This window comes from Dermacentor andersoni, chromosome 10 (genome assembly GCF_023375885.2).
Source record: "Dermacentor andersoni chromosome 10, qqDerAnde1_hic_scaffold, whole genome shotgun sequence".
Classification (NCBI taxonomy): Eukaryota; Metazoa; Arthropoda; class Arachnida; order Ixodida; family Ixodidae; genus Dermacentor; species Dermacentor andersoni.
The window spans coordinates 121,355,601-121,368,518 of NC_092823.1; the positions used below are offsets into that span (position 1 = coordinate 121,355,601).

General features: G+C 45.2%; 1 protein-coding gene across 3 annotated transcripts in view; it reads right to left on the reverse strand.

Annotated features, from left to right (window-relative positions):
* Positions 1-12,918, reverse strand: part of Nmdar1 (NMDA receptor 1) — a 156,058-nt gene that overhangs the window by 21,397 nt on the left and 121,743 nt on the right. For all 3 annotated transcript variants that reach the window (XR_008615117.2, XM_050192426.3, XM_050192424.3), the window contains exons 11-18: positions 12,780-12,904; positions 10,664-10,828; positions 9,529-9,763; positions 8,790-8,938; positions 7,331-7,488; positions 4,665-4,837; positions 2,865-2,972; positions 2,129-2,274 (exon numbers count right to left, since the gene is read on the reverse strand). Coding sequence is in view for 2 of the 3 variants with exons in the window: in XM_050192426.3 (XP_050048383.1) it covers positions 2,129-2,274; positions 2,865-2,972; positions 4,665-4,837; positions 7,331-7,488; positions 8,790-8,938; positions 9,529-9,763; positions 10,664-10,828; positions 12,780-12,904 (1,259 nt within the window). In the remaining variant the exon portion in view is untranslated. The remainder of the gene's footprint in view (positions 1-2,128; positions 2,275-2,864; positions 2,973-4,664; positions 4,838-7,330; positions 7,489-8,789; positions 8,939-9,528; positions 9,764-10,663; positions 10,829-12,779; positions 12,905-12,918) is intronic.

Here is a 12,918-nt window from a genome sequence, read left to right on the forward strand (position 1 = left end):
GGCTGGAGTAATGAGCATGGTCAGCTTACTGCAGCCTTGCTAAGTCCCAAATTAAAAGCAGTGGTGGTAATGTAGTTCCTGTTGTTTTCTTTTTTTTGCTCGCTTCCTTCTCGTTTTCTGTAGGTTTCAAATAGAAGCAAAATAAAAAGAAATGTAGTGTTGAAGAAATCGACAACAGTCCAGGGCTACGTTATCCCTCGAAGCAATCAATACGTTGGCACAGAACACAAATTTGCTGCTACATGAAAAAAAAAAAAAAAAAAACGCGTGATAATGCATTTGTAACTTGAGGTATATTTAGTAAAACTTTTTTTTTCTTGCTAACTTGCCAACTTTGGACGGTCGTCGGTTATTCTTACACAATAAAAGTGGGACGGGGCTCAACTTGGGTCACTAGGTATGTGATGGCTGCTGTTATTCCGAGCATGTTGTTTTGTCGAGCAGACGCGGGATCGAATCCTGGCCATGGCGACTTAGGTGCACGTTAGGTGCACGTTAAGGAACCCCAGGTCGTCCCAATTTCCGGAGTACCCCACTACGGTGTGCCTCATAACCAGATCTTGGATTTGGCACGTAAAACCCCTCAATTGGTTTCTGAAGACTGGCCATGCATACAGGAGAACTTCCTTTTCAGCTTCTCATTCGCTTATTTTTAGTTTTTGTTTTCGTGGTAACACTGTCATTTTGCCACAATTTTTCATTCGTGATCGCAACGCACCTCCTGGTTTATAAGAATTGTTTTCATTGCATTTTCGTGTTACCACGTACCACGAGGCGTCTTCCATTTGGAAGACGCCTCGCTACACAGTATGCACTGACCAAATATGCCATGGTAATGTCATCTCAAACAATAGCACCGATCGTCATAACGCAAACCAGTTCGGCACTATAGCAGCTGTTTTTTCAACTATGCGAAATCTTAAAGAATTACCTTTGACAGACAGAACAACTCTCACCCTTGAGATGAACTACTCGATGAGGCGGGCATTACTTCTACAAGAAATCATAATGCTTCATTGAATAATTACCTTAATTGCAATTATTAACATTCTAATTACGTGTTTTACGGCACATATTGCATATTATGAATCGTAGCCGGCGTGTTCGCAAGAAGCATCCGTTAAGAAGGAATTCTCAGGTTTACACCAATTTCGAAATAATTTTTTTTTCAATGTGTCCGATAAAACACATTGCCGTTCCAGTTATTCTTGGCTTTCGATGTATAAAACAACGTTTTCCTTAAAAAAAGCATGTTGAACAACAATGCATGTTTACCACAAGTTAGACGGCTTATATCTCGAAACCGGTGCCATCTTCAGACGTCGTTTCAAAACTCTCTGGCTGAAACTCCCTAGCCTTGAAAACTCCCTAGCTGTAGAATTCGCAAATTACAATGTTTGATGCGAACTATTTAGTCAAAACCTTAGTAAAAGAACATATATTATTTAGTCAATTCCGCATTCGATCAGTCGTGCAAGTAATGTCCGTCTCATCGAGTACTTTAGTTAGAATTAGAATAGTGATATTTGGCACGGGAGATTAAAGAAATTATTCAGTTAAAAAAACTTTGGAGGGAGCTTAAGCTTCGCCTTTAAGAGTGGAACGCGATAGCGTTCAATGACCTCTTACTGCTTTTCATGCTTCCCGGCAACTGCAGCTTATGTAACCGTAACGTTTACCGGGAAAGGCTGGCTGTGAACTCTACGCACGAAGGCGAGCTTTCTGGTAGAAACGCCGCCTCTTGCGCGGGTCGATCTCCTGTTATTGTTTCGCACATTTAATAGTTCACTCTGAAAAGAGCTAACATAAAGAGAGTACATGCGCTGTCGGTGTTTTATTTCTTTTGCACTACATTTGTTTGTGGGCTGCCGTTCTCAAAAGCCCGAGGAATAACTTTGTAAAGAATGAAAGACAAGGTATGAGACACTTTGGTGGCAGAGATGTGGTTGGATAAGCGTAGTTCCGAATGTGGTTAGAAACTCATTTTTTGCGGAGGTGACGTCCGACGCCAACGCGGGACGCCGACGCCTGATTTTCTGCGACGTGGGCTCCTTAACGCTATCGCCTTATATAAAAAAAGACACCCTATGCAAGATCAGCGTTGCGTGTACCTGCGTTGTGAACTCACCTCAACAGCTCCGCGCCATTTGTCGGCGGCGTGCCTGGCGAGCTCGAGCCTCCGTTGCTTGCGTGTCTGGTGCTTCTTGTACACGATCTCTATCACAATGAGCCCTATACCACCCACGATACCGGCGCCCACCAGGATGAACACGCCTGCGGTAAAACGCCGAGCCTCACTTTCAGTGCGCGCGTCAACACGAAAAACAAGATGCGTGCAATAAAAGAAAAACGCACACGATTCGCATCGATAAGAACAAAAAAATAGGCAAACAAAATTTGTTGCTGGGCTAGTAGGTTCGTGCTAGTCGTAAAGGAATACTGGTAAGCGCAGTTTCAAGACGGGACAAGAGGAAACACCGACGCGCAGTCCTGTGCGTCGGTGTTTTCTCTTGTCCCGTTGTCTTGAAACTGCGTTTACCAGTATCCATTTATCAGGAACAAAAATGTAAGACTTGTCAGAGAAACAGTTTACCAGGAAGAATACCGTGCCATTTAGAATTGTCAAATCGGCGAGAGAAATGTACGCGCCAACATCTAAACTACCAAGTATCAGTGCAGAAATAGTGCCAGGGGAAGAATAACGAGGTTCTTTAGAATTGTGAAATCACCAAGAATAAAGTGTGCACAAGCATTTGTACTGCCAAGCATTGGATGACAGCCAGAGTACATATGTCACAAAAGCATTTTAGCCAAAGGAAAAAAAAGAAAACAAGGATATACGGAATCGTCGTCAGGTCACTGACCCGCCATGTTGGTGAGTCCCAGCGTTGCCGGAGTGCGTTCATTCTTGGTTTCGCATTTTTCGCCGTCGCGGATTATCCATTTGCTGTCTAGCTGTTCCATGTAGCCACCTGCGTTGCAAGAAGGCAAGCAGCGGCCGTAGGTTAGCTGATGACCAGGACCTGTACAGCACTCACGCAAAACTTTTTTTTTATTGTTCTACAAACCCTTTTCAACGCGTTTGCTGTGAGCAAACGGTACCGGTTTTATTTGAACACACATGCACATGCACACACGAAATGCGGTAATATTTGTAAGATTAATTGTCTTCTGTAAACTCATTTAGTTCAGTAATACAGTTTATTCCTTTATTTGCTGTATAGCGTAGAGAAATGCTGTAGCCGAGGTACTCTTTACCTCTTTGCGGGGAGGTACTCTTTACCTCCTCTCAGCAACCCGAGTCACAGAACAGTAATGGGCCTTCCAAAGACAGAAACATTGCAAGAGCGTAGTACCGACTATCAAGCCAGTGCCGCAGGTTCCGAGACAATGCGTTGTTACCACCAGCATCTGCATTATTATGAAAGCTAACGTGATTCTACATGCTCTGTACTTGGTTCTGTACCATGCACCTGTTTCAACCGCTTGAAATGCTTTCTATTTATTGGATCATTGCAGAGCAAATCGGTTCATTCACGGTACCTTCAGCTGGAGGTACCTTCAGCTGGAGTTCAAGTTAACCCTATGTCTTACGGAAACCTCGGTTAAAAGCCAAAGAACTTGCAGTACACTTGTTCCTATGAGCGCGCGATTAAGTTCCATTACAAAAGCTGTTCTTGACAATCGACAAACTCGCGGCACACTTCCGCAGTCAACACACAAGACGAAAATGGCTCGTCAGTGCCCGACCAACTGGCACGAAACTGACAAACTGAAACGATTCCTTTCAAGTACGTGCAATCGTCTGACCAAAGCCGAGCACTCTCGTGCCCATGTCAAATGTTAAACCCGTCTAAGCGACCTGGCGCGCGACCGCGACAAGCGACGCTGTGAAGATGGTTGTCGCGACCACTGGTCGTCTACAAGTAGAACCCCACGCGAGCGACGACATCCAGCAGCGACGTCTCCCCGGTGTTGCCGGTATGAGGCCACCGAAACTGGCGTGTTTTAATAGTTTAGTTGCTGCACAGAACAGCACAAGATATTTCTGAAGGTGTTGTAGTAGGCTTTTTGCGTCTTTATTACCCTTGCACGTATCAAAATTCGGTCGTTTTATCGTTGCGCTCGACAACCGGTCGTATGTTCCTGATGTACACCGCGTTCCCGTTTCGGGCTATTCGCTGGTCGCTCGTAGCACTTCCCGGGCGACGAGCGACGAATTCTGGATTTCGCGAACCGAGCGATCGGGCGACGAAAAGGAGCGATCTGTTCGCACCACGGTCCTTTTCGTTACAAAATCGCAGGACTTCCCGCAGAAGCAGTTTACTAGGAAGAATTTTATGCTACTTGGAATTGTCAAAGCGCCGACATCTGCACTGCCAAGTGTCAACACAGAGACAGTACAACGGGAAGAATAACGAGGATATTTAGAATTGTCAAATCACCGAGAAGAAAGCGTGCGCGAGCATTTCTACTGCCAAACGTCGACGACAGCCTCTGGACGTGTCACGAGAAGTATTGTAGCTGAAGGAAAGAAGAACAAGGGAATCTTGAATCGTCGTCGGGTCACAGACCCGCCATGTTGGCGAGGTTCGGGCTTAAAATCGCTTGCGGACAGCGACGGTCCACAAATGAGAGAGCGCGTGCAAAGCCTATAAACTCACTCTCGTGCATCTCCAGGAGCGTAAGCGTGACCTTGTCGACCCAGAAGGAGTTGCGTTGCAGGCCAATTCCGTACCCCGAGCGGCCAAACTGCTCGCCGGCGGTCACCAGGTCGCAGTGCTGAGCCGCCTCGAATTCCAACCGGGAAGAGTCCCAGATGAATGCATCCAATTGGCTGGATTCCGCCACATGATCGCGAGGGACGAGAAGGAAGAAAAGAGCGGGTACAGTGAGCAGGTTATTCGTGCCATTTAGATGCAGCGTGCTCGCTTAAGACAGTCATTCGGGATGGACTTTAAGAGAGGCATTGGAAATGTTCAGCAGCTGGAGTAGGGGGTGGGGAGGGAGTAGGAGAACGGTTTCCTCTTAATTTGTAGCGCGCGCTAGAACACGACATTTCAAGCAAGGAAAAAAAAAGCGCGTTGTGAGCTGCCTTACTGACAGTGGCAGTCGCCCCGTGGTTCGGCACCGGACGGGTTAACACTTCGGCAGAAAAGTAGAATAATGGCGAAATGATAGGACATGATTGAGAATGAAATTACAGGTATAATGTGGCCGACAACAGCCTGTTCGCTCCGTTGGTGTGTTTCACCACACGAAAGCTAAGGTTCTCGTCGGATGACACTCGCCCTGTACTTACGTAATTGTAGTATTACAATATAGCTGCGCTTTATAATTGCCCAATGTAGTGCAGAACCCCCCCCCCCTCCTCTCTCGAACTTTTACCTCCTTCCCCCTGAAAATCGTCGGAGTCCAAGAAAACTTAAAAGCATTCGGGTGGTGTGGCCCAAAATTCTACGCTTGTTACCTTTATTCAGACAATCTATAGAAAGTCAGTAGATTGTTTACCTAAAAAGTATGTAGAATGTCCCGAGGGTTAGAAATAAATTACCGTTCAATTTGAAGGTTTACATTGGAAAAGACTCCTTAAGGCCCCAATGATTTCTGATCTTTGAAGATTTACCTTTGTCACATTTATTGAACCTTTAAAATCACAAAAAGCACCTAACCACAGGACAGATGAAAACTTTTCGATTCTTTTCTGAATTTTGTCAAGTGTACAGAATGGAGACTCCACTTCAGGACTAGGTACAGGAACATCAGCACAGGTCCAGTAAGAAGTGTTTCAGGATGTATGCAGCATGCCTGAAAGGAGTAATGGCGTGGTTGTCCTGCAATTCTCATCTTGTCAATGTAACTGAGAGCACATTCTAACCCGTAATTTCAGTGTGAAAGACCTGTCTCTAATCCCTTTCCCATCGAAGATCGCCATTCATTTAATGGCTTGTGTGACGTCGAGAAGCGCGGGGCCAACGAACGCTGTGTCGTCTGCTCCAAAACATTCCGAAACCACGAGCGCGGCGTTCCGAACTTTCCTTGCTCCGGATGCTCTGGCACACAGAGGCACAACAAGGCTATCGCCTTACATTGCGCCCGCAATTCTGCCATTGGCACGATAACGAAAAAAAAAACGCCCAAGCACTCTGTACAGGTAGTTAACCAGCCTGTTTCTTTGCCCGGGTTACAGCATCGGCACGGCATAGAGGAGCTCGTTCCCAATTATGCTCGCGGCTTTGCTGATGGAAAGCTGCCTGCTCCTCAGGAATATGTATGACGCGTGGCCTACCCATTTCGAAGCCGGAGAGAAACTGCTGCGTGCGCGCTCGGCTGCGACGGAGAGCAACGACGTCATTAGTGGCGCAGCGAATCGCGCGCCTCGCTTTCTCTTTTTTTTTGCACATGCGCATAGGGTTACGCCGGAGTTTTCGGCCTGCAGGCAACGAACGGACGGACGAATCGGCTAGCCATATACAGCTTTCGCTGCAAAAACACCAGAAAACAGAACGCTTGCAGGAGCTATCTCTGTCTGGCTGGAAAGACGCACATGCGAAACGAAACTACGAGTGTACAGCGCATGATGACAACGCAGAACGCATTTCGTCACCTGTCAGTGTTGCCGGCTGCTGGTCGGTTCAATTGCGATATGAAAAAAAAAATACAATTTTCTATTGTACCGAGTGCGCTCAAAGTTTGCCAGCTTGCTGTTCAACACGTATGGTTTAACATGCAATGCATAATTCAAGTTAAAAACTTTGGCGTCATGAACCCTTTGAATAATACTTTCACCAGTGATATTGATTTCGATGCACTATGTTGGCCGGCGCAAATGTTCGTACATCGTCCGACCTTATGCGAGGTATTGTGACAGTAACTTGCATTTTCTGGGTATGCCCCCTTTTATGTAATTAACTTCCAGAAAAGAGGCTTTGAAAGGTGCAATGAGTGATAATCACGAACTTACTGTCTTTTGCCTTTGCAACTCTGTATACTCCCTATAGCCAAAAGGACAAGCCAGTGGGATGGCAGAACAGTCTAGCTGAAGTCTGTAAACACAGCCTGTATATATTTTTGTGAGCTCACTATGTTCTTGTTTTTTCTAAGCCTACTACCTACCCTCAGCCGCAGCCGTGACTGCTGGTTCCGCTAATAGGAGCTAGCTCAAGTCGTGTAGTTGTCGATTCCTTATTTGTGTCAGCAACACACACCTTACAAATATCATACGGAATATTCAGTTGTATCTTAATCAAAAGTAATTCATAGAAGCGGAACAGAATTTCTACAGTGACTTCTGTATAGCAGACTCGGAAATCGTGCTGTGGTGACTCACTTGTTCTTCAGGGCCTCAATACCTTCTTCCACGGTCTCATAGTTCTTGCCCTCCATGATCCTGTACATATTGGACAGCTCCACCTGTCGCCGGAAGTACATGTCTACGGCACTGCCTTTCACAGTGGCGTACGTAAAGTTCTCCGAGGGATTTCTCAACTGAAATGCAAAACAGTGCGAAAGGAAATGAACTCGGTGTGCAACCAGTGATGACACACGGCCGAGCGCTTCACTACAGTTTACTTTGCTGGTCTGTAGAACGGTCATTAACATCGATAATTGCTGCCGAAAACTATAAACACTCGATAGAACGTCATTTGGGCGTCATGTTGACTAGCGTAAAAAAGAAAACGAAAATATAATTATGCGATGATATAGCTGTTACAAGCATGCAAATGTCACTTAACATTTTTTCTCGTTCTATCCTGACACCTGCGTCTTGTTATGTTAACAAAGCGAGAAAAGGCTGGTTGTGCCTAATTGGAGGCTTGGAAAAAGCACTATTTCTCTATCGATTACTGACGTTTTTGAATGAACTTAAGTGCGCCACGTGTGGCAGTGGACTGCACTGATGCTGCAATTTCACTTCGCCCAATGTCGTCGTTTCATTCATTTAACGTTAAATTGTTGTGGAAAGAGCACTACTACAAATGTATTGTGGTCGTCTTCCATACTACGAGAACTAACTAAAACAGTGAAGTTAGGAAGGGGGAAAAATTAGTGGGGGCTTAACGGTAAATGCGTGAGCATTACGTCACAGCGCTTGGAGGTGCCGGATCCATGACGTAAACTACGTTTACCGCATTGCAAAGTGTTGTTGAGGAGCTGACTCAACACACATCCTGAGTCTTCAAAAAGCGAAGGGAAAGTGACGGTAGTCCGAAGCAGAACAACGTCATATATGTATGTGACGCGAGCAAGAGGTTACGGGAGGAGAAAAAAAACATGGCCACCCGAACACTGTCCTTATCCTTCGTCTTTTTTATGACGTTTTCAAGATATATAGAACCATCTTGGGACGTTGGACTAACTGTGCATTCTTATGCTATTCATTCATCAGTCTCTTTGCTTCCTCTCACGTTGTTTAATAAAGGCTGTGTTCTGCTGTTCCATCCCCTCTCTACTTCTACCACGTGACCGGCTTCCCATACGTCACACACACATTTTTTCTGCTTTGACACTCCTCTCCTAATGCTGACGCAATCAAAAACTTCTTCTGGAATATTCGACTAGTTGTTTTAAAGCACTCTGGCAGTCGCATTTCCGCATAAAACAAGAATGAAACTTTTTCACAGACAAACGACTTCATTATAGCGTTATTCTGTGTTTATTAAAGTTGGAGGAGCGTGTTTATTGCCACCGCAAAGCTGAGCAACGTTGTTAAGCGACCTATGAAGCTTCTCAGGAGCATCTGGAAATGAACAGTCGAATGTGCCAATAGAACACGAGCTGTCACTTGCCCTCGGGTCGTTGATACCGGAAAGCGAAGATTCGGGCTTTTCTAAGACGAGGAATGCTGCCAGGTTGGCAGTGTAGGAGGCTACCACAATCATGGCAAATCCAGCCCAAACCATTCCCAGGACGCGGCCGCTGAAGCTTCTTGGAGTGCCTGCAGGATCGAAACACAATCACCCATCACCATCGCCATCATCATTATTCCTATCACAGAACTTCTGCCGAAGCTGAGCCGCAGCTGCCATTTTTTTTTCTACAAATGGCAACGCGGAGAAAATTTGCGATCTATTAGCCTAAACCGATTTAGCGTAGATGCAATATAGTTTTCTACAAAAACTAGGGCAACTCCGACGCTGCGATTGTTCAGCAAGCATCGGATTAACGGGCAGTGCATGAATTTCTCTAATATTCGTGGTTGTGGCTCGAGTCGTCTTTTTAGGCGTCACTTATTACGCTTTATTTTTCTGAATTCCTAAGCACGGGGCGCCAATAATTATGTCCGCATGTGCATAATGATTGTAAATTGTTGCATTCATACTAGAATACTTCGTTGAAAGTCAACTAACTGGAGAAGCAGAGAAAAAAATCCTTGAAGGCAGGTCGAAATCAGGCAAATCCACGTATTATGCCCGCCATTATCATGCAGGCCAAACCGCCATGCTTGCAGCTCCCGCTGACACTAGCACCCTCTGGTTGCCTTTAGGAACTTTTGGAGGACACTTTATGGTTGCATAACATACGCACCTTCAGCAATGCCGCTGTTGAGCAGTACTCCCCATGCAAACCAGATGGCGCTGGAAAGGTTGAGCGCGTCTTCCTCCGTCGCATCACTGTTGGGGAGCTTGTATCGACCGAAGGGGCTGAACCGGTCGAGCAGGTACAGCGCTAGCGCGACCACGTGAACAGACACCATCACCAGAATCCATAGCGTCTTTTGGAAAGGCTGAAGAAATGACGCTAGTGTAGAACTCTTGTCTTGCTGTGGAAGCCATGAAAGAAAACAACCACCCAAAGTTACTTTTTTTTTTTTTCAGTTCGGAATCTAAACACTTTCAGGCATACGCACTTCAATACCGAACTGTGCCATACGTCACTAAACTGAGGGGAATACCGGTAAAGCGGCCTGCGAGGTAATCAAGCATCTACCGCGTCGAGCCGCATACTTAGCGTAAAAACAATGTATTAGATAATTCCGCATGCGATTATTATTCTCCTATACTTTAGACAGCTCGATCACACCAACTCAAGAGCTTTGCATGACACGGTGGACACTACTGTGACCCACATCAAGTATGTGTGCAGAATCAGTCATTCATTCTTCATGAAAGAAAAGCCATTAGTATTCAAACCAACCTAACCATATCATATATGACTATACAGGCGAAAAGCATTTGATGTGTGATGCACTAGGCAAACATACAACCATAACAAGAATATTAGTGAGACATCTTTGTCAAAAGGTCAAGCTTTCCAGCCTTTCTGACAAATCGAGTCTTGAGAGAATACTTCGCCACAGTAAACTAACTTGGCGCTGCTTTTCAGTGTCTTTTGAACAAGAAAAAGAAAATGCACTTTCAAGGGTCGCTAACTGCTCACTGCACAACGTTGCACGTGCAAGTGGCTCAAAATGTAGATCTTAGGTGCATAGAAACGCGCTGCGACATCACGAGGACGCATTCTCGGACGATCACTTTCGATGATGCTATCACTGTGGCGCAGTGCATGGCGCATTGCATGATTCGAGCGGTTTCGCTCAACCAGCCAATCGTCTCACGCTGGCTTTGCTCAACCAACCAATCAGCGCTACCGAGAGCGATATCTCCGAAAGTGACCGTCCGAGAATATACGTTCTTCAAGACAGTGGGACAACGGTACCCACCTTCTTTGCCAGGATGGTGATGCCTTGGTATTTAAACGGTTTGGTGAAGTCGATCTCCATCGATCTCTCCGGGGTTATTGTGAGAGGGGCGATGATCATGTCAGCGACCCCGCGCACCAGATCACCAACCATGCCGGACCAACGTTTGTACGTCGACCCGTTTACCTGGCGAGAAATACAAAAATGATAGTTTTTCTCACACATTCTTTTTTTTTTCAAATACTGATTCAAGCATGTGCATCTATGTTTGCTTCACTTGTAGCGAACAAAAGGGACCCCTTGGCTCAAGAGTTGTGTTCTTTCGTGTGCATTGCGCATGTGACGGTAGTGCAATACGTGGGACGCAGACGCTGCTGTTCGTCGAGTTATGATGTCCCTATCATCATCATCATCATCATGGTTACGCCCACTGCAGGGCAAAGGCCTCTCCCATACTTCTCCTGTACTAATAGTGGCCATGTTGTCCCTACAAACTCCTCATCCGCCCACCTAACTTTCTGCCGCCCCCTGCTACGCTTCCCTTCCCTTGGAATCCAGTCCGTAACCCTTAATGACCATCGGTTATCTTCCCTCCTCATTACATGTCCTGCCCATGCCCATTTCTTTTTCTTGATTTCCACTAAGGTGTCATTAACTGTCCCTATAGCCTTTCTTTTCTTTTTTTCTCACATCAAGTTAACTTGCGTTCTGGTGCAGCAGTTGTGTCTAGACTCGGTTTGTGAGCGTAAGAGTTTGTTAACTATTCGCGCAAACGCCTCGGTAAGCGCTTTCTGCAAGAGGACTATGGCTTTAATTAGTACGTCGTTCGATTACTTTTTTCTAATCACACGTTGTAGCACTGAAATATCCGGTACATCTAAGAGGCGCCAGCACTTTCTTAGATACGTTTAATAAAGAAAGAAAGAACAAAAACTAAAACATCGCAGTTATACGATGGCGTAGACAGTATAGTAGTCGACGCTGCGCTTATTTTGTTGGGTCTCTGTTGTGCTGTCTTCTTTTTTTATCTTTTACCTTGAATCTGATACGATTAGTTGAACTTGCGGTTGTGTGTGTGTGTTTTTTTCAGCTCATTACGATTAGCCAGGCCGTGCACATGCGAAATGTGTGGTCAGAATTACTTTGCAATATTTCTTGTTTCTCCTCATGGTTATAGGAAGCCGTGAGGTCGAGGTGGGGGCACGTTTTGTTTCTCACCTACGGCTTCGAATAGCCGACTTCGTCTAGCTGTATTTTGTATTTTTACATTTATAGCCAACACACAATGAAGACAACAGAAAAATACTGCGAAAGAATAAATACCAGATGCAGTGCGTACTTGTATGCTGCAAATTTGTTTCTCTGGTTAAAGCAATGACACGAAAGGGCTATAAATTAATGTAGCTGTCCTCTCTGCGTATGAAACACTGAAGCACGCAATAATTTGCTGTAAAAGCTTATTCTTACATGTCTGAAAGTTCGCGCTACTTGTACACCTTAAGAACTTGCCACAACGAGAAGAAATAAAAAATATATATATTTAAAGAAAGCTTATGGCCTATAACTCTCATATCGAAGAGTCCCAGATGAACATATAGACTCCGGTATATATATATATATATATATATATATATATATATATATATATACCCGTAAGTTCTCATATGTTACATGACATTATTAGACATAAAACCTATTAATAATAAATTTTTTGGTTATGCGGTTGACGTGCCCTTTTGCACTTCATATCACTTTTGTTAAGTGGGCTATTCAAATATCCCTGGTCCATGGCGCGTAACTGTTCGTCCTAGCTGTGCATTGTTGAACAGCTCCGGTCACTACTAGTAACTGCGGTACTATTGTATTACCACTGTAGCGGGACACGAAGCACCAGGATTGACCTCAATATATACTATACTATATTCACGTGATTGAAAATATCAGTGGCAGTGGCGTAGCTAGAGTATGTTTTTTATGTAGTTGAGAACGGGAAGGAAGGGTTCGAGACTCCACATGCTAAACAAACTTTTTTGGGGGGAGGGGGGTGGACGAGTGACCCGCTAGGAATGTCAACCTCCCGGCGACGCCACCGATCGGTGGCACCACGATAAAAACGTCACATTCAACACGAACTTACGAAGTCAAACGTTCCGTACTGCCCATCTTGGACTTGATACAACGTATATGTAAAGTTGAGTTTACGGGCAAGGCTTCTCAGGAGATCCATGCAGTATCCCTCGCAACAGTAGGGATACGCAGTACCTGAAAGAAATACA